The sequence below is a fragment of the Aulonocara sp. 'chitande type north' Nkhata Bay genome, linkage group LG5 (assembly GCF_057382095.1).
Source record: "Aulonocara sp. 'chitande type north' Nkhata Bay isolate Kocher_YH1m ecotype deep benthic linkage group LG5, A_spYH_male_GT1.1, whole genome shotgun sequence".
In the NCBI taxonomy this organism is placed as follows: Eukaryota; Metazoa; Chordata; class Actinopteri; order Cichliformes; family Cichlidae; genus Aulonocara; species Aulonocara sp. 'chitande type north' Nkhata Bay.
In genome coordinates, this window is record NC_141348.1 from 10,340,527 (window position 1) to 10,368,381 (window position 27,855).

At 42.3% G+C, this 27,855-nt stretch overlaps 1 protein-coding gene across 3 annotated transcripts; it reads left to right on the top strand.

Moving 5' to 3' along the window:
- Window positions 1-13,800: 13,800 nt before the first annotated feature.
- Window positions 13,801-27,855, top strand: slc45a3 (solute carrier family 45 member 3). 3 transcript variants are annotated; one of them, XM_086291241.1, is made up of 8 exons: window positions 13,801-13,917; window positions 15,201-15,643; window positions 16,416-16,657; window positions 19,725-19,837; window positions 20,270-20,739; window positions 20,818-21,083; window positions 22,351-22,620; window positions 25,643-27,855. In XM_086291241.1, exons 2-8 carry the CDS (start codon window positions 15,484-15,486, stop codon window positions 25,784-25,786), a joined length of 1,665 nt encoding a protein of 554 aa, XP_086147367.1. In that variant the 5' UTR covers window positions 13,801-13,917; window positions 15,201-15,483; the 3' UTR covers window positions 25,787-27,855. The 3 variants fall into 3 exon arrangements, with proteins under 3 accessions (XP_086147367.1, XP_086147368.1, XP_086147369.1); XM_086291242.1 differs by lacking the exon at window positions 13,801-13,917 and having other exon boundaries at window positions 14,064-15,643; XM_086291243.1 differs by lacking the exons at window positions 13,801-13,917; window positions 15,201-15,643; window positions 16,416-16,657 and adding an exon at window positions 18,014-18,443.

Genomic DNA, 27,855 nt, shown 5'->3' on the forward strand with positions numbered 1-27,855 from the left:
TGTGTACAGGACCCACTCGAACCTAGTCCCTGGTTCAGAAGCACATTCGATTGTTTTCCGACTGTCCTCGTTCGCAGGTTAAAGTGTTCTTTCTACGTTCAGGTCCTGAATTGGCACCCATCTGTAGCTACTGTCATTTTCTGATTGGAACTTAAAAAAAAACAAACCTCTCTTTATATCAACCTAACGCTGTTAGCGGTAGGGTCAGATAGCGGCTCGTAGTTCACAGCACTGAGGGCTTGAATGACGTTCCTATCATCTTCCCGCAGGAGCCACATGGCATAAGGCTATGAATTTCTCCTCACTCATTCATTCTACAACTTCTGTTCTCTTTCTGATGTCTTTTTTTTTGTTTGTTTTTCTTTCAATCTACCTTCAGTTGTACTGGCAATGTAAATGTAAGCCAAGTTGTGATTCCTACAGGAGACCAAGTGGAGAAGATTTTGTCAGTAGTATGGAAAAGGAACATTGAACTCTTGAATCTTTTTGCATGTTGTGGAAAAGTGCGAAGCGGTGATGATGATGATGGTGGTAATGGCAATATTGTGGTCTTACAAAAAAAAAAAGTATTAACAACGATGTTGATAATGTTTTTGGTTTCCCAGCTTCTAATAAAGGCAACCTACTTTTTATACAGATTAACTACTTGTTTTGTGCCGTTGAGCTCTGTGTGGGTGGTGACTGGAGGGATGAGCAAGAAGGGTTTGATGGGTAATAAACTGCAGTGCTCCCTGACTACCACTCGGGGGCGGCGTGTTCAACAGCACCACTATGTTTTCAGATGTTGATCAGGTCTGGTCACCAGATGCTATATTTAGATGGGCTTAGTGACAGTGCTGCTGAGGCACTCCTAACCCAGAGGGGGTAGGAAGAACATTTGATCTGTGTGTGTGTGTGTGCATATATTCCCTCAATTTTACACTAAATGTGGGACCTTTCTATCTAAATAGATTTTACACAAAACACAGTACAGTTTATTTTTTTAGCTGGTCCACAATAAATTATAATTGCCCCAGCCACAAACCATCAGTCTAATGCCACCTGAGCTCTTTAGTAAGGCCTCGAAAGCCAATAAAACAGGATATAATAAAAGTGAACACTGATAATATAAAGTGAAAGGTCAGAGGCTGACTAAAACTACAGCGATTGGAAATAAGGATTAAAATAAAGTGCAGAGGTAGTTTGGTGTAAATCAGGGGTCCCCAATCCCAGTCCACAAGGGCCGGTGTCCCTGCAGGTTTTAGGTCTCACCCTGGGTCAACACACCTGAATCACATGATTAGTTCATTACCAGGCCTCTGGAGCACTTCAAGACATGTTGAGAAGGTAATTTATCCATTTAAATCAGCTGTGATAGATCAAGGACACATCTAAAACCTGCAGGGACACCGGCCCTCGTGAACTGGGATTGGGGACCCCTGGTGTAAGTGTTGCACCTTGTTGCAATCAGTGTTATAGTTGAGAAAAACTGAACCATATCTAGATGTGGTAAAATGTTTAGTAACTGAAATACAAACCAAAATGGAAGTAATGTTGTGTACTCAAGAGTACACTTCAAAAAATGGGGAAAAAAGGAACACTTTTTAATCAGTGTGGCATAAAGTCATTAAACGTTTTGTGATATTGATCTGGTCAGTGAAGTAGCTGAGGGGTGTTAATGAGATTAACAGATGGTGCACAAGAGAGGCAGCAATGAGACAACCCACAAAACAGGAATGGGTTTAAAGGTGGAGGCCAAGAAACATTTTTTCTCATCTTTTCTGGCTGTTGTCTAGTTTTCCAGTCGGCAAGGGTCAGTGTCACTACTGGCAGCATGAGGCGGTATCTGAACCCTGCAGAGGTCGCGTACGTCCAACTCCTCCAGGATGGCACATCAATACACGCCATTGGCAGAAGGTTTGCTGTGTCTCACTGTGCATTCTCAAGGAGATCCCAGGAGACAGATAGTCATTCTAAAAGAGCTGGACGGGGCCGGAGAGCGTCCTTAACCCATCAGCCGGACCAGTATCTACACCCTAGTGCGAGGGGGAACAGGATGAGCACTGCCAGAGCTATGAAATTACCTTGAGGAGGACACTGATGGGAATGTTTCTGACCAAACAGTCAGAAAACAGCTTCATGAGGGTGGGCTCACAGTCAGGCACTCTGGAGCCCAAATGATATTTGCCATAGAATATCAGAATTAACAGGTCCATTGCTGGCCCCCTGTTCTTTTCACAGATGAGAGCAGGTTCATTCTTAGCATATCTGACAGACTTGAAAGGGTCAGGAGAAGCTGTGGAGAACATTATGCTGACTGTAACATGGTTCAGCATGACCAATTTGGTACTGGCTCAGTGATGGTCTCGTGATGCGTATCCACAGAAGGACTCTTTGAGTTCAGCTGTCTTAAGGTTAATCGTTTTCATTTCTCTAAAATGATGTGGCATCGTTTCATTCCTAACACATTACCCAGACCTTAATGTGTTTTCTTTGTGTTGCTTTAAATTTTTTAAATAGTATATAAATGACATTTCTTTAGTTATTGTCAGTGACTTTATCTGAGACTCACTGAATTTTGGTATAGTTCTGCAAAATGATGCCCCTGTTGAACAATTTGTGAAATTTAGCTTCTCCTAGATATTCCACTATCATGTGTGAGTGATATTGGAAAGTGGAGGAATCACAGCAACCTAACCACCGTAAAGAACGTAGGTACAAACAGGGGTCGTTGAAGTCCATAGTGCATCTCCAAAGCTCCCCTGGCATTAACATCAGCACAAAAACTGTGCTGGGAGCTTCATGGCGTGGGACCTTACGATTTCCTTTCTTCATGTATGGACAAAAGTGTGTCCTTCTCTCCAAAATCATAGAAAGCCTTCCCAGAAAAGTGGAAGCTGTAATATCTACAAAGGAATAGGAGCAATCCAACGGATGTAGAATGAGATGTCATAAAAGCTGCTGGAGCTGAAATGTGTAGCTGGCCCAATACTTGTCTATGTAGTCTTGTCTATGTGTTCTTTCTTTTAACTCTCTGGTATGTCATTTATGGAATCACCAGCAATCAGCTGCGTTGATTGTATAACAGCATGTCTCAAATTAAAGCTCATCTTCAATATTTTTTAATACAGACAGTGGAACAAGCAGCTGTAGTGTCGGTGCCCCATATTGTTGTCTGCACTGCAGAGCTAACCTCGCCTTTGTGGCAGGTTTTTAAAACTTTTCAAGAGTTGTGTTTTGGTTTACATATTTAGTTGAAGCAGGTTTTTGTCCAGAAATGTCTAAAGGAGTGTAGAGAAATCAAAAACCCCAAAATGTCACGTGTCTACAAAAACAACTCAAAGAGGAAGGCTATCCTGCTTGGTGTCTGTTTGATGCTTAATAGTTAGTTACATTAGTAACATATTAGCCATCAACTTTAGAGAAGATATTTGGTTAATGTAATGTATCTCTTCCATACAACCACAAAATATTTTAATGTAATTTTTTGAAGGTAGTAGTCTAAAGTAATCAATAAAAAATTACTTATCCTAAATTTTCATTTCTGTTTGATCACGCTTGGCATGTTTTAAATGTTTCTGGTAGAATTTGTTCATTATCTACAAAGAAGATGAAACTTTAAGGAAGAAATGGTGAAGTGTCAGGGTATCAACTAATGCTTGCAAGCTTGGCTCGCAAGCTGCATCCATAAACTGCAAAAATCCAACACACAGCCATGTGTAGCATCCAATTAGAGCCAATTAGTAGAATAGTGAGGTAACAGAATTTGACTGTTCACTGTAACTGAAATACAAATTCGGATGAATGGCAGGCTATATTGTTTGTGAGAAAATGTCATTAAAATGCTAGAAAAGACACCAACTGCATAAACACAGTGAAGAGGTTCAACTATCAAGGCCTTCCAGACAGCTATCAGCAATACTGTCCATGGTCCTAATTCCTAACAGCCACCTCATAGTTGGGTGAAAGGGTGAAACTGTCCAAAGAGACCAAAACAATGGTCTCTACCAGGCTGTAAACATGCTTTTTAATGCTGTAAAATTGGTCAATTCAACATGGGAGCCAATAGGGATTTGCTCTGTTTGGAACTAGCCTCAAGGTCCCATTAGTAAGAGTGCAGTTTTTACCATGCCCTGGCTTCATTTTTATGCTGTGTGGCTCGCCTCTCTTGGCCTGTTAAGTGGCAATGCAAACACACATGTATGTATCAATAAAGACAAATTCTTTGGTCATCTTTCTGCTGATTCCTGATGAAAATGTTTATATACCTGTGCTATTGCGCAGGTCAACTTACCGTTACTATTAACAGCAATTCATCTGGCAATGCAGCCTGACTGTATCTATGATTCTGACAGCATCTATGCATGTATAGCTATGAGTTCTCAACCTTGCAACACTAAATCTCCCCATGTTTGCTCTGACACAACAGTGGCACCAATACCCTCTCTACTGTCTGTGGTTGTGCTTCTTTGTGTGAAGGCGTAAGCACATGTTCTCTCTCAGCTTCCCTTTTTACAACTTGTGTACATCTCGGCTCCTCAGCACTTTTTAGTGCTGCATTGTTAACACTATGAGTTGAACACACAAAACACACAAACCAAGTCGTATTTAAGGTCACAGCGGTAGAAGCCAGTGACTGCTAACCAGATGGCAACATGCTCGTTTTACTTGGAATAACAAAGTGAGTAATATTGATTTTATTCTTACTGTCTGCTGTTTTATTGTCTCCAACGCACCAACACTGTGTTTCTTACACAGCTTTCTTTCCCTCTATTGTCACTTCAGAAAGCAGCATGCTCTGTAGCTTTGGGGCTCTAGGACTTCTTTTCTAATGTGTAGAATAAAAAGTAAATAGACTACAGAGCTTGAAAAGCTTCTTCAGAACTGTAGAAGCTTCTCAGATGAGAGGTGAAAATCTTCAATAAACTTAAAGAAGTCCAGTCGCTTTTCTTTCCAAGCTCCTTAGATGACCTGGATGACAGAACCGACACAGACAGTACACAATAGAGTTTTTTACTTCCACATATCCATGCTGTTACACTGGTATAAAGTTCAAACAGATATAAAGGTCATAAAGCTATCATTAAAAATGGCAGTTAAAGAAAACAGCATTTTATTCACTCCTGAAAACTGAAGTTCTGCCTATCAACATCAGGAAAAAACAAAAAAATAAGTAGTCGACTGGTTTTTCAGTTTTTTGCTAAGCTGTAATAAGCTGACACCTCTGCTGCAGTCACTGACTTTAAATGCTAAAAACGTGGGGAATTATCAAAAAGGTTTAAAAGCTGCATTGACCAGCGAATCAAAAGCTTATGAATTTTACATTTGTAATTGTGTACAGTTGTGTTTATTACAGGGTTTATGTGTGGGATAGGGAGAGTTTTTAGTAACTGTCAGCCAAGCGGAAATCTGAAGAATGAAGCCGACATTAAAAACACAAAAACAGAAAACCAACAGTTAGAGTTCCTCTAATGCCCACTTGAGGCTGACTACAAAAGTGAGTCAATTCCCTTAAACTTGGACCTGACCTCCCCACTGCGTTTGGGGTGTTGCTGCTTTATGGCTGAAGCTTGCTAGCATTAGTAGATATCATAAGCCCCTCCTGCACATTTTGGGGTTTTTTTTCAATTACAATTCAGTACTACCTAATGTGCGTCATTGTCGTCATAGCAACCCATCTGTGGGTCCCGCAACGTAATTAATATGGCACACGAACGCTACAACGCTACAACAAAGATGGACGTCGAAGCAGAAATGTACCTGCTGCTCGGTCTGTGGCTTTTCGTCAGACTCTAGGACCATGATATCGTTTTTTGCAGCCATTGCTGGATTTCAAAAGTGACAGGTTTGAGTTTTGTGAATGAGAGGCTCTTGTGACTCATCGAGTGATGCTACTGACCAGCCAACCTGTGGCATGCAGTCTGCCAATGTCACATTTTAGTACCTGCTTGAATCACTTGGGACCCTGGCCGAGCAGGTACTAGAAAAGTACCTGGTACTATGGTACTATGACCTAACGGAAAACCCTTAAAACCGTAGCGACCCGTGCCGAATCGATCCGAGTAGGTACTAATGGAAAAGGGGCTTTAGTGTTTGGAAACAGGAATGTGGCAGGCAGAGGGTGGATCAAAACTGACTCGAGGCTAACGGGAGGTGACTGTACATTAATTTCAGTTCGGTTTCTACCTACCCTTTATTTGCAGTTGGCCATATTTTTGATTGGGCATTCAAGTGCAGCACTGGGAAATCATGGGACAAAGTCCAGATGTTGTGCAGCAATAAGGTGACCATTTTTCCAGAATCTCTCTTGTATCTGCACAACCACAGTGTTACCTGTCTCCTTCATTAAAGCAGCAGCATTGTTTTTGTCATTTAGACACGATGCTCTTCCTCTTCCATGCTACTGTGTCTTCTCTTTCCCCTTCTTTCTCTCAGTTGTCTTCTGTTGTTGAAGTAGTACTGCACTGCACAGATGATGGTCTGCATCAGCTTGTAGAAAAACTTCAAAAACTGTAGAAACACGTCCTCCTCCAGATGTAAAGACATGTCATAGACTTCACTGTCCCATCCTGGATCAGTCTCCTTCCTTTTATGTCTGAGTAATGAGCGAATTTGAAAGTCAAGTCAGAGTCTTCCTGAGCATACAAGCTGCCGCATGAGGTTTAAGCAGTGCCGATCGCAATGAACAAATTGTGTATTGTATCATCCGCTTGAATGACAACGAAAGGGGCTGGTAATACCTGTTTGGCAACCTCCTCTCGATACGTTGAACATGTTCTCCAAATGTTTATTTTGAATTGTTTCGAAGCCTTTGAAATAGGGCTGTGAGGCCCTCTGAGCCCACGATCATCTGCATATATTGTTCCAAAAAATTATCTTATAAATGTACGGGTTTAATAAAGCTGCGGATTCATCGTGGTCAATTTCACATTTCCCACAAAGTTTTAGCTGCATGTGTCCCAATCCAGTGAACTTGAACTTTGTGTCAAAGATTCAAGTTGCTGTTATTTATATTTCCTATCACCTTAAATTATCACTCAAAGACAAGCATCTATGACAGTGTATATATAGATGTATCATATATAAGAGACAAATATTGTTTGTTTAATTTGTTGGCATTATTTAATTTGGCTCATTGCTTACATATATGTGTAAAAAGAAAACGTACGAGCTGTGATAACTGTGTCTGATAGAATGAAGAGTAGACCGATATATTAAATATTCCTTTATTGGGTGAGAAAATCAGACCATGTCATAACTGCTTTAAGTCATACAGAATAGATATCAGAGCCTTAAACAGGCTGACTTCTGCTAAATGGGTCAAACTGGGCAGAAAGTCTACAAACACATAACATCCTTATAGAATATGATGTTACACTATTGATCAACTTACCTCAGAATATATAAAGCATATAAGCAATTACAGCAATATGATGCAACAAACACAGCAGTGCTACTAATCCAAAATACTCAAAGCTTCATAGAACTGGAACAAACATTTATTTTTAGCTCCATTCTGCTGCTGATACATACTTTAGGTTTCTGAACATTAAACTTGTTTCTGCCTTTCATAGTGTGTAACTTGAAGGCCCTGAGTACTTTCTCCCACACTGAAAACACTGGAATGATAAAATTATTTAAACATTACCTAATAAGACTGATTCAGCTGATGTGCAGCAGTGGGTCCCTCAGTCTGTCCTCACTCTGGACACTTGCAGTTGTCACACATGGAAATCAAATGTGTAATAAGCTGCAGGATTCAAACACAAGTGTAACTTATAAACACATGTTCATACTTTTATTACACAATCAGAGAGAAAGAAACAGAGAGTGCAGGACAGACAGACAGGTGACAGTCTCAGGTGTAGACACTTCTACAAAACAGCTCAAGAGAAGGAAGATTTAGTGTTTGTGTTATTACGAGTGCTAAACAAGAAGAGTTCCCAGATGGTGCAGTGGACACATGTGTGTGATTAAAGCATCTTTCTTTCAGCTTAACGAGTGAACCGTCAGCTCGTTCAAACACACGTTAAAGTCCGTTTGGCTCGACACCACCGAACAGAGGCAGCAATGTAACATAGCTAACATTAACAGTGCAGTGAATCCTGCTTGTGCCGCGATATTCAGGACTGCAAACCGAGCAGCATCACTGACTTTCAGCTTGTTGTGTTTGTGGATATATGACTGACTTTAATTATCCATAGAATCATCACATTCTCTGTAAGATTAAGGTCGACTATCGAACGGCGTATATTTTAAAGTGAAGGCTTTAAAACCAAGTTAGTTCAAATATCACTAATGTCACATAACTTTGCCGACATGTGGCCAACAGTCATGTTTTAATGTTGTTCATTATTAAACATTTGCACATAAATAAGTGACATAATATTCAGTACTTACTTTTAAAAGTTTACTCTTTGGCCGCTCCGCTTCAGCCGTTTGCCGTATTTTTTGGCAAAATTATCCACACCCACCGCCGCGCTATGAATTGTGGGATATATGGGACCACGAAGTGTACACCGGACCACACTTCAAATTTAGGGAAATCGATTTGGAAACCCGGACTGACCCCCCGGCTGCCAAGACTGGCAATAGGGACATGGAATGTCACCTCTCTGGTGGGGAAGGAGCCTGAGTTAGTGCGTGAGGTTGAGAGGTACCGGCTAGATATAGTCGGGCTCACCTCTACACATAGCTTGGGCTCTGGAACCAGTCTCCTGGAGAGGGGCTGGACTCTGTCTCAGTCTGGAGTTGCCCCTGTTAAGAGGCGGCGGGCTGGGGAGGGTATTCTAATATCCCCTCGGCTTGCTGCCGGTACGTTGGGGTTTTTCCCGGTGGATGAGAGGGTTTGTTCCCTGCGCCTTAGGGTTGGGGAACAGGTCCTGACTGTCATCTGCGCTTATGCCCCGAGTGGCAGTTCGGAGTACCCAGCCTTCTTAGAGTCCCTGGGGGGGGTGCTGGAAGGTGCTCCACCTGGAGACTCTGTTGTCCTGCTGGGAGACTTCAATGCTCACGTGGGTAATGACAGCGAGACCTGGAGGGGCATGATTGGGAGAAACGGCCTCCCTGATCTGAACCCGAGCGGTGCTTTGTTATTGGACTTCTGTGCTAATCACAGTTTGGCCATAACGAACACCCTGTTCGAACATAAGTGTCCATAAGTGCACGTGGCACCAGGACGCTCTAGGCCGTAGGTCGATGATCGATTTTGTAATCGTATCACCAGACCTGCGACCATATGTTCTGGACACTCGGGTAAAGAGAGGGGCTGAGCTGTCAACTGATCACCACCTGGTGGTGAGTTGGATCAGGTGGCGGGGGAGGACGCTGGACAGACCTGGAGCACCTAAACGCGTAGTGAGGGTGTGCTGGGAACGTCTAGCAGAGGCCCCAGTCCGCGAGATCTTCAACGCATTCCGAGGGAGACTGGGGACATTGAGTCCGAATGGACCATGTTCAGCGTCTCCATTGCCGAAGCTGCTGCATTGAGCTGCGGCCGCAAGGTGGTTGGTGCCTGCCGTGGTGGTAATCCCCGAACCAAATGGTGGACACCAGAGGTGAAGGGAGCCACCAGGCTGAAGAAGGAGTCCTATCGGGCTTGGTTAGCCCGTGGGACTCCGGAGGCAGCCGACAGGTATCGACAGGCCAAGCGGAATGCGGCTCGGGCAGTGGCTGAAGCAAAAACTCGGGTGTGGGAGGAGTTCGGAGAGGCCATGGAAAAAGACTTTCGGACTGCCTCGAAGAGATTCTGGCAAACCGTCAGGTGTCTCGGGAGGGGAAAGCGGTGCTCTACCTGCACTGTGTATAGTGCTGGCGGAGCGCTGCTGACGTCGACTGAGAAAATTGTCAGGCGGTGGAAGGAATACTTCGAGGACCTCCTTAATCCCACTGACACGTCTTCCGAGGAGGAAGCAGAGTCTGGGGATGAGGGGAATGACCCGCCAATTTCCGGGGGCGAGGTCACTGAGGCAGTTAAACAACTCCTTGGTGGCAGAGCCCCTGGTGTTGATGAGGTCCGCCCCGAGTTCCTGAAGGCTCTGGACGTTGTAGGGCTGTCCTGGTTGACACGCCTCTGCAATGTTGCGTGGAGATCAGGGGCAGTACCCGTGGACTGGCAGACCGGGGTGGTGGTCCCCATCTTTAAGAAGGGGGACCGGAGGGTGTGTTCCAACTACAGGGGGATCACACTCCTCAGCCTCCCTGGGAAAGTCTATGCCAGGGTGCTGAAAAGGAGAGTTCGTCCGCTAGTCGAACCTCGGATACAGGAGGAACAATGTTGTTTTCGTCCTGGTCGCGCAACACTGGATCAGCTCTTTATCCTCTCGAGGATACTTGAGGGTGCATGGGAGTTTGCCCAACCAGTCTACATGTGTTTTGTGGACTTGGAGAAGGCATTCGACCGTGTCCCTCGGGGTGTCCTGTGGGAGGTGTTGCGGGAGTATGGGGTGTCTGGCCCATTGCTACGGGCCATTCGATCCCTATACAACCATTGCAAGAGCTTGGTTCGCATTGCCGGCAATAAGTCGGACTCGTTCCCGGTGGGTGATGGGCTCCGCCAGGGCTGCCCTTTGTCTCCGGTTCTGTTCATAATTTTTATGGACAGGATTTCTAGGCGCAGCCAAGTGGCGGAGGGCTTTCGCTTTGGTGGCCTCAGAATCTCATCTCTGATTTTTGCAGATGATGTGGTTCTGTTGGCTTCATCGGGTGAGGGCCTCCAGCTCGCACTGGAACGGTTCGCAGCCGAGTGTGAAGCAGCGGGAATGAGGATCAGCACCTCCAAATCTGAGGCCATGGTTCTCAGCCGGAAAAGGGTGGAGTGCCCCCTCCGGGTCGGGGATGAGTTCCTGCCCCAAGTGGAGGAGTTCAAGTATCTCGGGGTCTTGTTCGCGAGTGATGGGAGAAGGGAGCCGGAGATAATGGTAATGCAGACGCTGCACCGGTCCGTCGTGGTGAAGAGGGAGCTGAGTGTAAAAGCGAAGCTCTCAATTTACCGGTCGATCTACGTCCCTACCCTCACCTATGGCCACGAGCTGTGGGTAGTGACCGAAAGAACGAGATCGCGGATACAAGCGGCAGAAATGAGCTTCCTCCGAAGAGTGGCTGGCCTCTCCCTTAGAGATAGGGTGAGAAGTTTGGCCATCCGGGAGGGACTCAGAGTAGAGCCGCTGCTGCTCCACATCAAAAGGAGCCAGCTGAGGTGCTTCGGGCATCTGACAAGGGTGCCCCCTGGGCGCCTCCTGGGTGAGGTGTTCCAGGCATGTCCCACTGGGAGGAGGCCTCGGGGCAGACCCAGGACACGCTGGAGAGATTATATCTCTCGGCTGGCCTGGGAACGCCTTGGTGTTCCCCGGGATAAGCTGGAGGAGGTGGCTGGGGAGAGGGAGGTCTGGGCCTCTTTGCTTAGGCTGCTGCCCGCGCGAGCCGGCCTCGGATAAAGCGGATGAAGATGGATGGATGGATGGATGGATGGATTTGGAGACCGCATTTGGAGACCGCATTTGGAGTACACTTCAGATTGGGACAGATCGTTGCGTCGCTGTGACGTAATAGGTCTCAAAATGCGTACTCTGAAGCGTGCGTTCACTGAATTGAACCACAGTTTCCTTTTTTTCTTTCCCTCATTTCAACTTCAACTTTATTTGAATAGTGTGGCGACCCACTAGAGGGCTCCACTCACACCCAAGCTGGGAGGAAGGGTTCTGCTGTGTTTGGGCGCAATATGCTCAGTTCATGTTTGGAGGTGAATAAAGTTGGAGTGTAAAACTAGAGCCCCTTATTTCATGTGTCACATGCCTCCATAATAGCACATTTAAAAACTATAAATGACCAAAGTGCTTTACAGGCTCAGCTAGCAAAAACAATAATAAGGGACACTAGAAATAATAGAGTAATCTAAAATAAAATAAATTTTTTTTTACTAAGCACATTACTCCTCCTCCTCACTGAGTCTCGTCTTGTTGTGCCGGTTCTCCTATGTTGTGCCGTGGGTTTGTGGAGTGACTGTTTCCTATGTATAGGTTCGAGCATTTCTCAGTGCACAAATGGATCCTGTCAGTGCTCAAAGGGTGGGTGCGCAGTGGCCCTTCGATCATTCCATCCACTCCATAGTACGTCGACCCACTGGGAAAATCCCCCACATGCCGCATAACCAGTCCAGGCCTGTCCTCTTGTAATAGCAACAAGACACTAATGTGACAAGTTAGCCATAGTTATTTCAGACTAAAATAATCCATCCATCCATCCATTCGCGTCCGCTTATCCTTTTTAGGGTCGCGGGGGGCGCTGGAGCCTATCCCAGCTGTCATAGGGCGAGAGGCGGGGTACACCCTGGACAGGTCGCCAGTCTGTCGCAGGGTGTACCCCGCTAAAATAATATTTTGTTATATTGAACAAGTATAGCACAATTACCTCCAACATTTCCACCTCTGCAGTATACCAATGGCACTTCTGTAGAGCAGCCATTATTAGCATTTTCCTGTTCAGCTGTATGACATCATTTCACGACTAGCATGAAGAACTGTTGCTAGCCCAAAGGTACTGCTCATTTTCCTAAGAATCAAGAAACTGTTGCTAAGGTGTGTACCAACGTAAAGAAGGGCTATGCCATTTACGCAAAAATAATTACTACTACTAATAATAATACATTCTATTTATAGGCACCTTTAAAGAACTTCACGGTCAACTTACATTAGTACAACAAAATAAAAACATAAGATAAGCAAATAAAAAACAACTATAAAAGTTAATCGAGGTAAAAAACACAATAAGACCAAGTCATAATAAAGGGTATGCAATTCTGAATAGATCGGTTTTAAGATGTAATTTTAAACCAGAGAGTTTGTAGTTGGCAGATCTGGTGGAAGTGCATTCCAAGGACTCGACGCTCAAGCTAAAGGCTCTGAGCCCCATGGTAGTGAGGCAAGCAGTTGTAACAGACAGAAGGGAAGCTGAAGAAGAGCAGGGAGGGTACGCATGGAGAAGATCAGATAAATATGGAGGAGCGAGGTTATGAAGCACTTTGAAAGTAAGAAGTAGGAAATTCACTCTTAGGTGAGCTGGAAGCCGATGGAGCTGTTTAAGAGCAGGTGTTATTTGTTCAGTGGATCCAATTCTGGATATAATATCAATATTTTGAACTAACTGCAGTTTATGGATGATTTACCATAGAGAAGAGAATTACAGCAATCCAAAACAAGATGTGACAAGAGCAGCGACAGGTATGGTGGTACTGTTTGGAGTGAGTGAAGGGCGAAGGCGGTTAAAATTACTAAGATTAAAATAAGAAGACCCTGTGATATTATTTCTGTGTGCCTTTAAGGAGAGAGTGCTGTCGAGGATGAAACCAAAACTCTTAACCCAAGAGGAAGATGTGATGACAGAGAAATAAATACAAAAAGAAAAGACATAAAAATAAGGAGTTTGGATTGATTGGCTAGCACGAAAAACAATGACCGTTTTATTTATTCATATTTACTGTTGAACCAGTCAGAGCATAATGCAATAATTTGCATCGGGCTTACGCTACAGTTACAGGAAGTGACAAAAGAAAATGCACTATAGATTACTGAGTGCTGAGTTTCAAAGTAAGTTAGTAATAGTTTAAAAAATAATTCAATGAACACATTTTTCAGTTGTTCCAAATGTAGCCCCAACAAGTGTCAGCCTTTACAAATCAACAGTAGCTGAGCAAATCATATGAACACATATGTAAAAACAAACCCAACATAGGAATGTCAGCACTACCTGTAATCCCGCCCACATCCTTAACAGAAAGCGTGACGTGAGTAATAATCTCACCTTTGTTGTCATTTGCGGCACATACACAGCTGTATACACCACAGGCTACTGAACTTTAAAGGAAGAAAACCAGTAGCCACTGCTGACTTTTCAAACAACTTTTGCTGCTCGAAGAGCGATCAAAGGACTTTGATGAGGCAAGTGGAAATAAAAATGCTAGTGGTTTATTGCTTAATGTTTTAGAGTGTGTCTCAGAGAAAGAGGAGCTTCTGGTTTAACAAGTGAGTGAATAACACACATGCACGCACACAGTGTGCCAGATGAAATCATTAGGAAATGAATGAATTATGTGCAATAGCTTACAGTAAGCAGGAGGCATACATACCACAAAGAAACAGACTGTTACATATTAACAAATTATGCAGTTTTCTTTGTCGTTCATTCTCAGGATTTTTAACATTGTGAGAATTCAAAGAGCCATAAGGTGTACTTATAGCAACACTTAAAACCATAATAATCATCTATATCCCTGACACACCTTACATTCTATACCTCTCTACGTCTAACGCCTAAAGGTACTATTCATTTTCCTAAGAAACAACAAAGCGCTTCTAAGGTGTGTGGGAAGGGACATGTCACTTATGGATAGGACGAGCTCAGACTATAGCCTCAAAAGTCCTCAAAACCAGATGATTTTACAGTCATGTTTACACCTTCACTGAAATCTATAGACAATAGTGTAAATGACACTAGACAGCAAGAAACACACTGAAACCACATTTATGGCAATGTTTATAGATTTCTAAGCAGTGATGATACTTCCTAAAAAATGAAAGGAAGTCAGAAAGATCTATCAGGAATAAATACTGAACCAGTTAAAATGATTTTAATTGCCACTAAGCACAAGATTTCTCATTAAAATGACAAATATCCTTTATTAATGTGCGTGACAGAAAAAAACAAGTTGTATTACATTTTTTAACATACAGATACATACAGGTAGTAAAACTAAGGATGTCACCTCCATGTTTTTATTTTACTCCGTTTTCGAAATTCACGAAATTGTTCCTATTAGTTTTTAGAGTTAGAGGTTTTTTTAAGTCTATTTTTTTTTTATTTTAGTTAACTAAAAAGTTTTTCACGTGTAGTTTTAGTTTTTAGTTATCTATAAATACCTTGATGCACAGTATTGTTTCAGTCAGTTTCCATCTTGTTCAAAAGTCTAGTTTTTATGTACTTTTTCTTCAGTGTTTCTTTAATTCTAAGTTTAGTTTTAGTTCACAGTGATGGTCTGCCCAACAGAAAATGACTCAGTAGATTGATGTGAGTTGGTGAATGGCTAAAATGGGAGTTGAGGTTTTGCTAATAGATTGAACAAAATGACTTTTCCCCATTTCACATTTAGATATAGAAGGTAATCTTTTTCCAGATTTTACAACGATTTTTTCAGGCTTTGCTGTGCTTTCTTTGAATTATGCAGGAAGACACCACACTGGCAGGTGAAGATGCCGGCCTCTGCTGGGGCGCTAATGGAACCTCAAATAAAAAGGAAACTTAAGAAAGTTGTCTTTGCTGTTCTCTGATGACCGCTTCATTCACAAAGCACATCATGACAAGGAAGCTGTCCAAAACTGATGACCAGCCAAAACCCCTCTGGGAAACCCTTTTGTTTAATAGTTGTCTTTACATTAACTTAATATTTCATATCAGGACTAAAGACATTTGTACATTCAAATAAGTCTCTAAATAAAAAATTGAAGAGCCAAGATGGTTGTGAAAAAGTGGTTTCAGTGTCAGATGTGGAAGTTGTTGCTGGTGAACACTTTATCATGTGGCCTGGAGGTGTGCATGGCTGCCGGGACTGTCTACATCCCACCTCTACTGCTACAGGCCGGCATGGAGGAACGCTACATGACTATGATGCTTGGTAAGTGGAGGGGAAAAAAAATCACATGAGCATTACAATTTTATAGATGTTCCGTTTGTGTGTTTGAAACATCTGTTTGTAGTTTGAAGCACCAGTGCTGACAGTGCATGTCTACAACTACTAACTAGGAAATGTATTCAAATAGCTTCATTTAGATTTGTCATTATATAATGATTTTTCATTATCAATAGTTTTCATATGTTTTTAAAACTAGCGGATCTTAGGTAGCTTAGTTTCAATAACGACTTTGATCCATGGACAGAATCAAAGATGGGCGTAGCAACTGTGACATCACTTGTTGCTTTGTCAAGTCTTGTTTTTAAGCCTTACATTGAGGTTTTTCACAGCTGCCATATTGGTTGCCTGATAATAATGGTCGTCTCTGGTTTTAAAACTGACAGAATGCAGTTTGATCAAAAACAAGAAAAGCAATAACACTGGAGAACCCCGAGTACTGTGGCTATTCATTAGCAAGATAGCAGAAAGCTAATATTTATTAAGCTAACAAATGGATACACCTAAGTCCTAAGTTAAGCGGAAAAATGTAAATAATGTCTTTCTTGCTAGCTAACTGTCACTGGGCGGGCTGTAAACCTTTCCCAGACTGTTGGTAACTGTAATGTCGTCAGTGCAGATAAAGTACGACTACAACAGAAGTTTAAGTGCATTATACCATAAAAAATAATGACTAGATCCCATCTGATACTTCCCTGGTAAATGATTGAGCTTTAAAGACCACTAAGAAGGTTAACAGGGTCTTTCTTTTTACCAGCTGTGACTCCAGTTTTGGGCTTGATCTTTATACCCATGATCGGCTCAGCTAGTGATTCTTGGAGAGGGCGCTTCGGTCGACGCACGCCCTTTATCTGGATCCTGAGCCTGGGAGTTTTGCTAGGCCTGCAAATAATTCCCCAAGCCAGGCGGCTGACTCTACTGATTTCACCACAGCACCCTCACTGGGTGCAAGCCGGCATGCAGGCTGCAGCTGTGTGCCTTGTCGAGTTCTGCGCACAGGTGAGTAAACTTTACAAGTAAAGTTGTACAAAAATAAAAATTATATACTCAGTTATACTATTAATTCTTATTCTCGTGCTTCTTGGGAACTAGATGAGGGATTAACAGGGATCTCTTCCAGGGGTCCAGTGGTAACCAACATGGATAGAGCACAATCTCGTGTCCTTTTTTTAAAAATCCTTGACATCAGTTCTTTGCTTTGATGCTTTGTGGATCTGGAGTCTGTTTACACACTCACCCCACGAAGAGCAAAGAGGTGGAGCCATTAGCAAGTCAGTGAGCTAAGGGGTAGAGAAAGAAAATGTTTTTATATTGTTTAAAGCAGCAGTGCTTGTTCCTGTAATCACCATTAAAACCTTTACTGGGAAAAAGCTAGCGGCAGTCCTTCAGAACCTGTTTAACAAGCACTGACGTGAAGAAAAGTAAACTTTGTAGCTGCTCAATCCACCGCTGTTTGTTTTACACTGAAAAGGGAAGCTACAGCTGTTGTAATAAAATATGTAGATGGACTGTTAACCTCTTAAGCCCCTAGCCTACCTGATCTCCTGCCTTTTGCCTCAGTATCAGGGGGCGTTGGGGCTTAAGAGGTTAACTTAAACCATGTTTAAATCAGGCAGCATGCTGAAGGTTGGCAGCAGCCATCCTTCGATACCTGCAGCAAGCAGGGGCGAATCTAAAGTGGGGCATGGGTACTAGATCATACACTATTTCAGTGCGCCCCAGGGTGGCTGTGGCTACAATGTAGCTTGCCATCACCAGTGCGTGAATGGGTGGATGGATGACTGGATATGTAAAGCGCTTTGGGGTCCTTAGGGACTAGTAAAGCGCTATATAAATACAGGCCATTTACCATTTACCATTTATTTCAACACTTTCATAACATTGTTTTTCAGATTTAAAGTGAAATAACATGAAATATATTCATAAAATTATATTAGTATTTTTTAAAAAAAGAAAATACTAGCTTTTTCCCACAGGCCAATAAAAATGCTCATGGAGCAGTAAAACTCTGAGCCACTAACCTGGGGCTGTTAGGCTGGACATTATTAATATCTGCGCCCTGAGGCTACGTCCACACGTACACGGGTATTTTTGAAAACGGAGATTTTCTGTTTTCGTTTTAAAAAATAATCCTGTCCACACGTAAACATAGAAATGAAGGAAAATGCTGCTAGGAACATGCCAAAGCAGCAGGTGGCGCTAGATTCCTAACCGTGCAGTGTTGGGGAGTAACGGAATACATGTACCGCCGTTACGTATTTAAAATACAAAACATGAGTAACTGTATTCCGTTACAGTTACCGTTTAAAAAGGTGGTATTCAGAATACAGTTACTTTGTTGAAATAAATGGATTACACTGCGGTACTTTCCTGTTTCATATAGTCGCGGGTCAGGACTGTTTGGGTTTTGTTTGACAGCTACGTTCTGTTGTTCCAGGCGCCAGCGTTACGGTTGCCATGGTTACAAGGCGACGCTCTCTCTCTCTCTCTGCGACTGTGTGTTTCCTGGGTGAGAGAGCGCCTTTTCGTTGTTGTTGTTGTTGTTGTGCTAAGCTAACAGGCAGAATGCTACAAGCATAGCTCTAAAGAATGTAGCATCATGGGCAGTGTAGTCCGTGCTGCAGGGAGAATGGACTGCCATACACGTTATGTGTCTGTGAGCGCGAGGAGGGAGAAAAAGGGAAGTGGAAAGGTACGAGTTGTCATCGAGGAAAAACCGGAGCTGGAAGCATGTAAATATAATAATAACCACTGCAGCCAAGAAGAGTGCCTGACGAGCCCAGTTGTAAGTAAGCTATTAAGACTCGACTGTACACCGTGTTCCTGTTTTCCTCCGAAATTAACAAGTTCCGTTGGAGCAGCCTTTCAACGCCTCTCTCTGTCTCTGGCAAGCAGAGTTGACCCACACAACAAAGTAAAGCTATTTTTCGGCTACGAGCCGACAGGGACCCCGCCGTATTAGTCAGAGGTCCCTTTACTACAGTTCGGAGTCGCGGACCTTCAGTAATAGTAATAAATCACACAGCAATAGTACATTCACGTTGTTGTAAAAAGCATGATAATATATTAAGTAATCCAAAGTATGCAGAATACGTTACTGTCATTGAGTAACGTAACGGAATACGTTACAGAATACATTTTGGGGCATGTATTCTGTATTCTGTAATGGAATACATTTTAAAAGTAACCTTCCCAACACTGACCGTGCAGAAATGTTGGCCAATCAGAAGTCTAGAAGCCTCGGTGGGAAATAGTAAACAAGGCTGGGGCATAGAAGCAGAACCGAGTCTTATGTGTGGAGGGACAGTAACTGTGTGTATATGTAAGCATTTAAACACTGCAGAGAGTAGAATTAACAGTAACAGTATTGTAGAAATTCATTTCACCGAAACAATAACGTGGCGCACAGTGTGACGTCAAAAAAGGCGCACACCTTTGACGCTGCGTTTTCTCCGTTTTTCTCGTCCACACGTAAATGCAAAAACGGAGTTTTCAGAAATATCCACCCTGGCCGGAGTTTTTAAAAATCTCCGTTTTCAGTGACCGAAAACGCCGTTTACGTGTGGACGGAAGGTGCAAACGCATAGAAAAATCTGCGTTTTCAAAAATACCCGGGTACATGTGGACGTAGCCTCAGAATGTCTGTTTTCAACTGCACAAAAAAAACGAGTATTTCAGAATGCTGAAATACTCGTTTTTCTTCATTCCAGCCATCACATACATGTAGGCACACAAACATGTACAATAACACATTCACATGAACACACACCTAATCTACGTCATCCAGCAAATACAATACAGTCAGAAGAAGATATAGAAGATAGAATATTTTATTGCTAAATTAATCAATTTACTGTATGAGATTCTCTGTCCCGAGGCTAAATTTGTAGTTAATGTAGTTATGAGTGAGTTTTTGTACCCCTAAAATCAAATCTAGACCTTCCTGGTTCACTTAATAACTTTGGCAATTAAACACTTGTATTATTATTTTTTATTTCTGAAAGAATAAGTCTTTGGTTGAGTATCATAATTACATGTATCAGCTAACTCTCAGGTTTCTCCTCAGGCCTGTCTCACCCTACTGCTTGCCCTGCTGTCAGATCTGTTTCCCGGGGAGGAAGAAAACCGAAAAGCATTCTCAGTTAATTCCCTGATGACAAGCCTGGGGGGATGCTTGGGGTAAGCCACTTATTATCTTTTCTTCCTAACTGGTTGTGTCTCATACTTCATTTCAGTTCAGTTATATTTATACAGTGCCAAGTTACCTCAAGGTGCTTTATATTGTAAGGTAAGACCCTACCATAATACAGAGAAAACCCTAAAATTCAGATGAACCCGATAAGTGAGCACTTTGGCGAGAAAGTGGAAAGGAAAAACTCCCTTTTAACAGGAAGAAACCTCCAGCAGAAGCAGATTCAGGGACGGGCAGCCATCTGGACAAAGACAGGACAAAGACACATCATTATATTAGCTGTTGTACCTATGGTACAGCTGTATTAATAGTAAGATTTAAAAAAATTCTCCAACAGGCACAATACAGTCACAGCATCCAAGTAAGTGAACAGGCCTAAAAGACCTAATATTTCAACATTTAAAATGTATTTTTTCCAGGTTTTTGCTTCCTTCCGTGGACTGGAGCCAGGTGCCCATAGCACTATATTTGGGAGGGCAAGAGGCCTTTGTTTACACCCTGCTCACCCTCCTATTTTTTGGCTGCCTCCTCTCCACAACCTGCATCAAGGAGGAAGCAGGAGTCAGAGGAGAGAGGAAGATTCTTGTTCATCCCCCTTTAAAAAGTTTGGGGAGCAGATGCTGCCCGTTCCCCTTCCTACTTCGGCCTCGTTGTTTACGTGATGTGCTGTGTCGACGTGCATCAGAGGGTCTTTCAATGCTGCATCATTTGTATGCGGTGTGCACACATGTGCCACAGGTCATATGGAGACTTTTTGTGGCAGAGGTGTGTAGTTGGATGGCACTGATGAGTGTCATGCTCTTCTTCGCTGACTTTATGGGGGAGGGATTGTACCAGGGAGTGCCGGGTGCAGATCCAGAATCACAGGAAAGGAAACACTATGATGAAGGTAGGGTAAGTTCTTCCAACCGTTGAAGTCAGTCAGTGAGATTATGTTTTGCATTAAAACCACTTGATTCTTGTCCAGGTGTGCGCATGGCCAGTCTGGCTCTCTTCCTGCAGTGTGCAGTGTCGGTGCTGTGCTCTACGCTAATGGACCGCTGGGTGGCTCTGCTGGGAGCCAAAGTGGTATACACTAGTGGGGTGGCTCTTCTGCTGTTGGCCACCACCGTCATGAGTGTCACAGACAGTGTGATGATGGTCACTGTCATGGCTGCTGTGACGGGGTACACGCTCTGTGTCCTGCAGGTGCTGCCATACACACTGCTGTGTCTCTATCACTCAGACAGAAAGGTTAGTTCTTACTTACACAGTGTGCAGCCTTGTGTTTGATATAGTGGGAAATCTGCAAGAATGAAGAATGAATATTCAGGAAGTCCAGTGTTTGTGAGGAAAAGGATACAAAAAATCTATTAATATTTATCTGTTGGAAATAAGAAGCAACAAAATCAAAAGAAAGAATATGAATATCTGCTCTCAGTCAGGTTGTTCTTTTTAACATCAGCACTGATCCAGAATTTTACATTCGGTGCTTGGCTGCCATTTATAATTAAAGCTTACATTTAGCTCGTAACAGCTCTGTTAAATTTACCATTGCATGCATTTTCCTTTGAGAATTAAACCACTTACAGTCATGGTGAAAAGAAAATGCATCCTTTTAAATCTTAAACGGTAGAACTGACAGAGGGTGTATTGTCTTTTTACTGTATAGCATGGCATCACAGGAACTTGTTGTGGATGCTGCTTCAGCACTTGATGGGTGTATATGCCTGACCTTTTTGGGGTCAGGCATCTTTGGGGCATAATTACCATTGTTACAACAACTAAGAAACCACAAGGCAAGTCAAGTTAGCAGCTAACAGTTAGCATGAGACAAGCTACCTGCCTGCTGTTAACGATTCCTCACCACCAACTTTCTGTTACTACTGGATGTAAATCACAACTGGCTAATCACCATAATTTATATTATTTATTTAATTGCAATTAATATACAATTATAAATAATTGTTTTCCAAATTATTACAAAGGAAGAGACACATCAAAAACTATTTTAAAGCATTTTCTTTTTTATAGCTTCAAATTGGAGCCAGCAATCGGTCCTCAGCAACCCACCTTCAGCTGTTGATTGGTTTTCGCAGCCTTTAATCACACTGTTCAGTCTGGTCAATTATTCAGTCATTAAATCTAGCAGGCTGGACATTGCTAGAATGGTAAATGGACTAGTATTTATATAGTGGTTTTCTACTCAAAGTGCTGTCTTACTACTAGCCCCATTCACCCATTTTCACATGCATTCATACAAGCACCATTTCCTGTGCCTAAGTGCTGGTAATCTAACAGTCACACACACACTACTCTGATGGATGCATCAGGGGCAACCCAGGCTTTAGTATCTTGCTCAAGTTTACTTTGATATTCAGACTATTAAATGACTTATGCTCTGATTAGTAGACACATACATATACCAAGTAAAATCACGAAACATAGCAAGTCCCCCTTACATCAGATGATATTGTTTAGTGATGACAGTGAATGTAATTGGTAACTTTTTCTCTTTAAGATTTTCTTCAAGTCATCCAGACCCAGACCTCTTGAGCGGACTGAAAGTAATGACCCAACACTTGCTAAGCCTGTTCCCTCATGTGGTCCACCTGCTAAGCACCAAGCTGTGGGGCTGATACCTCCTGTGGCAGAGCCCTCTGTTGAGTCGCCACATCTATCACTTTTGGTGGCTGGAGGTGATAGAGCTGAAGCAGACTCCACACAAGTCTCAAACAGAGGGATGGGCTTTGACATGGCAATACTGGAAGGCGCGTACCTTCTCTCCCAGGTATGGGTGGGCAATTGGAGCCGAATTAATTGGTGGTGTACCTGATCTCATTTCATGCGATATAAAGTATATTCAGATCTTCTTTGAACAGCTAATTGCATTTATTGATCAGTTAAGTTAATCAGTTGGAGTTAATCAAGTTAAATTATACCAAATCTCGCCACTTGGTTGGCTTCTTGAAATACTCCTGGTGTCACTGCCGGACAGTGTTGGGCAAGTTACTTTGAAAAAGTAATTAATTATAGTTACTAGTTATTTCTTCAAAAAAGTAACTGAGCTAGTAACTGAGTTACAAGATTCTAAAAGTAATTAATTACTTGAAAAGTAACTATTGTGTTTCTTAAAAAAATGTTTAACCCTCTGGGGTCCAGGGTATAATTGGCCATTTTTAACTACTTTTGATGTTTCCTCTACATTTCACCTTTAAAAACTCTTTACTTTGCTTGTTTGGTCTCATTGTTTTCAGCACAACCTCACGTGTGTGAATTTACAGTTATGTTTTCATTTTGACTGTATTACCACAATTGATCTAAAATCAGACAAAAAACATAAAGTCAGAGTAGAAAAAGTGATTTTTTTACTGTTACAACCACAAACATGTTTATTGAATCATATTTCATAACTTTAAATGCAAATATAAATTGTCAATTTTAAAATCATATGCACAAGTTTTGTAAACAACAAAGTTATTTGAAGCCTTTTACCCTTTTTTAATAACCATTTCAAACTATTTACAGAACAATCAGCTGTTCTGCATTCAATAAGATGCCACACAAATTATTTGTGCCACTCCAAATATTTCTGTCCACTATAAAGGAGAACATCACAGCCTGATACCTGCAGGCCTGACAGCAGGTGCTCCTCTCACTCCTCCTGTTTTTCACCTGGAGACAGCAGTCGCCTCATTGTTCTGACACACAACACAAAACTATCCACAACACTCACACACTAACTACACAAGACAACACATTAACTACACACTCCAAACACGCTAAACGTCACAAATCCCTCACATCTTAAAACTCGCTCTCTCTCTTTTTCTGCTGTCTCTCTCTCTCTCTCCATCACTCTTAAAACTTCCCCCTCTTCCTAAACATCCAAATGTCATGTTGCCATATTATTTTTTGATTGGTCGACATGGTGCATTTTTCCACCAACACGAACGGGCTGTTTTTTGTTTTGTTTTTTTGTTTTTTGCTCATAAGCAGAGAGTGCTCGCTGCGCTGTCCTTAGAAAGTAAACGTGACGAAACTATTGAGGAAAAAATGCAGTGTATATTGTTTATCATGTCTCTGGTTTTACGTGGCCTATCAACACAATTTAAAAACTGGTATATATCACCTTGTTGCTTTGTCATCTTGAAGTGGTCATGTGATTGGCTTACCACGACTACTTTATTCTTCCTCAGTCAAACAGCAGCACTCATGCAATTGTTTTGCCCCCTTTGCTTCTGGTGTTGTGCCAAAAAGTGATCGTCTACAAGAAAGTGATTGCCGTCCACGGTAGCGCGCAGATTGCTTACATAGACAAAAAGAAACGCCGTTAGTAACGCCGCTACTTGTAACGCTGTTATTCTCATCACTGCTGCCGGATGGCTGGTGTGTTTGAGGAGTGGACCCGAGAGTAGATACACAAGGGACAGGACTAAAGTTTAACAAAAAGCGAGCCGTTCATTTAGGCTGATAACTACCACAAAACAAAAGCGCAGGGGTGAGAAACTAAATGATAAACTGAGAAAACTGGGAAAAACTAACGCAGGACATGGAATTCTAACGATAATCATAAATCTAACATGAACATGACCAGAACCTGAGATAACTAAGACTAGAGAAACATCCATGTAGCATGAGGTTAGATGAACAGACAACCCAGCAATGAACAAAGGGAGACAGAGGACTCAAATACACAGAAGCATAATGAGGGAAGTGGAAACGCCTGGGGAACACAGCTGACACAAATGAATACGACGCCACAGGGGAAGCAAAACCAAACACACTGAACACGGAACAAGAGACTGTCAAAATAAAACAGGAAGCATGATGAGACGTAGACTGTGACAACACGAGCTTGACAATAGGACATGGAACATGCAGACATGAAACACAAGGGCATACGAGGGCACGGACATAACTAAAAGTTTTACAATGGGGGTGTCCAAATTCATGGGCTGCATCCTCCTGAGGCCGCATTTGTAGGCTGATTACGTCACAGCGATGCGATGAAGGCTGTCCAAATTCGCAGACTCCTCCGAATGCAGCCGACAAATGCGTCCTCCTTTTTCCCGAATTTGAAGGATGGGTCGGGTGTGTCCTTCGTGGCCCAACCTATCCCAGGATTCATTGCGCAGCCCAGCCAGCCCCCGCAGTCTTTCCATAGTTTATTAAACTCCACCGAGACAGCGGTGACGCAAAACTGAAGGCTAGACCGTCCAATTTCACTACCGGTCTACCCGCCCTTCATAGGAAGGAACAGGAAATGACACCTAAAAAAGGAAGCATGGGTGATAACATTAACTAGACTAAAACCTAACTACTTTATAAACACTAGAACTTAACATTTCTCTAATACCTCATAAGAAGTCAAAAATACAAAACAAACTCAAAATGCTGGATCACAGAGCCCTGACACCTGGGCACTTATTTTGGAAGTCATGCTGAAAGATTATCTTAACTTTCATTTCAATGCTTCAATGCTCCACGGGACGTAAAACCTGATTTTAAAAAGTGAAAAGGTTTTTGTTTTTTTTTTAACTTTCTTTCCCCCTGGAAGTTAAACTTTTACCATCATCTTTGCTGCTGCAGAATCCTCCCATAGATTTGAATTCAGGATTCTCTGAATACCGTACCTCTCTTTGATAATGTCTCTGCAAATACTTTTAGACAGTTTAATCAGGTCAAGCAATTAAGACAATTTTGCGGTTAACAGAGAGATGAAGATGGGCTATTTTACAACTCAAGAGGACTGCTTTTTAAATTGTGGTCATGCATTTAAAATGCTGCTCTTTTCATCTGCTTACCTGCAGTTGCTGCCAGCCATGTGTCTCGGTTCCATAGTGCAGCTGACTAACAGCGTGAGGGCGTACATGGCCTGCGCCTGCTGCTTCAGCCTGCTGGCTTTGCTCTTTGCCAGAAGAGTTGTCTACAGCCACGCTGACCTCCAGTGTTGATCGAGTCTCCATCAGGAACATGAGCCGACGCAAGAGTCATGTGCTGGAAACAGTGGATCCTGAGTGTTCTCGTGTGGGGGAACACAGAGCATTCTTCAGGTTTTTATAGATATTCAAGGATATAAAGCAGTCACAGAAGAATCATGCTGCCACTTTAAGATCATACCACATGCCAAATGTAGTGTCTTTTTAATACAATAAGGTCCATGAATGCTGTGTTTCCGTCACTCTTATTGTGAGTGAAATGACACAGCACACAGAATAGACTGTATCAAATAACTTTGTTTTTTGTATTCTTGGATAAGGAACGACAGGGAATGATATCCTGCCGTGTGCTGTTGCTAAGAAACAACACTGGAGCCTTGACACTCCTTGTGTGGTGCATTCTGCTGCAGTCTCCTCATCCATATGCTCAGCTTGGCTGCTATGGAGATTCATTTACAGCTAGCATGTAACCTAATTACCCAGTGATTAGAAAGCATGTTTAAAATACCTTCCTTCTGAGCCGTGTGTTCCAGCCGTTTGCGGCCGTAGTGGTTGTAGTCTTACGCATGATGGGCTGGTAAAATGAACTCTCCACTCCCTGTCCTTCTGTTGTAGAAGAGGGTGTGGACAGATCAATATTGACTTGAGCTTGAGTTTACAATACATCTGTGCAGTCTTATCTACTCTGAGTCCACGTGTGCATCCAGTATAACCAGGGAGGCTGAAATATTGCACTGATGTCATCTTTCTCATCAAAGTTGTCTGGAAATTGTGCAGCTGAAGGATTCCTTTAAAAGGGACAATGAGCCAGTACCTTGTATTTATTCATGTCATTATCTTGTATTCAGCCATAAGGCCCTAATTTATTGAAGTAGACATGACATGTAATTTGTTGTCAATTAATCAGGAGGCAGCCCAGATTCCCCAGTTCACCACGTGTTTGACTGGCGTGCTGGAAAAGCTGTACTAATCACCATATATATATATAAATTCTTCACCATTGGAGGTTATAGTTTTGAAAATGACACAACTGCGTGTAAAAATGCTCAGCTGGAAATGTTATTGACGCAAAACATGTTTTGTATGTGTCATACTTCTGGGATATATTTAGAGATGGGGTCTTCTGACTGAGATTTTTCTTTTCTTTTTATATTTACATGTGTTTGAGTTGTTTGAGATACTTAATTGCACTAAGTTTATAGGTTATTTGGGAATTCGCTTGGGGGATTTTGTTTTTAAGTTGTCCTAATTGTTTTCTGAATCTTATAGGTTTAAAGAATGGTAGAAGGTTTAAAAAGTCTTACTTTGAAATGTAGCCATGACATGTGAATAAATGTGTTGTTTTACTGGCTTTAATATTTTCCCATTTTAGTCACGTTTAGTGTAAAGATTCATCTTCTGTCTGAGTTCCGTAGCCCTTCCAAACCACCAGAGGGCCCCTTTGCACAACAGAAAAGCTGCACAGCATGAAGTGTAAATGCATGAAGGTATTCTTGCAGGTCAACTTTTATATGTTCATTCTTCTAACAGTGTACATGCATTAACAAATGTGATCTTGATATGTTGAGAGTTTTTTTTAAATAAAAGTTTTATGTCCTCAAAATAATGTGGAATATTACAGCTTTCATGTTGTATTCTAATTTTTGCCTCATAACTTTTGCACTGTCCACTTCCTGCTGTGACAAAACAAATTTCCCACGTGTGGGACTAATAAAGGTTATCTTATCTTATCTTATCTTATCTTAACTTTCATGTTGATGGAGTATAAATCAAGGTGTGAAGTTTGGTTTTGCCTAGCAGTGAGAAGGATGCGTTTCATCAGTTCCTCCAAACCATGAAGATCATTCTCAGCACGTCAACACTTTGTGCCGAGATTCTCTCACATCTCCACAAGGAGATGCTTGAACTGCTCAAACACATTTGACTTTAAAATTCTTTTAAAACGTGAACTATGATGTTATTATTAATCTCTTCCTCCCCTCACTCCCAACCAGTCGCAGTAGACGACTGACTCTGGTTCTGCTGGAGGTTTCTTGCTGTTAAAAAGGAGATTTTCCTTCCCACCGTTGCCAAGTGCTTGTTCA

Coding starts and splice junctions, on each gene's coding strand:
- slc45a3 (XM_086291241.1), top strand. CDS start 15,484: ATGGTTGTGAAAAAGTGGTTTCAGTGTCAGATGTGGAAGTTGTTGCTG. Junction 15,644..16,415: donor CTACATGACTATGATGCTTG/GTAAGTGGAGGG, acceptor TCTTTTTACCAG/CTGTGACTCCAGTTTTGGGC. Junction 20,740..20,817: donor AAGGAAACACTATGATGAAG/GTAGGGTAAGTT, acceptor ATTCTTGTCCAG/GTGTGCGCATGGCCAGTCTG.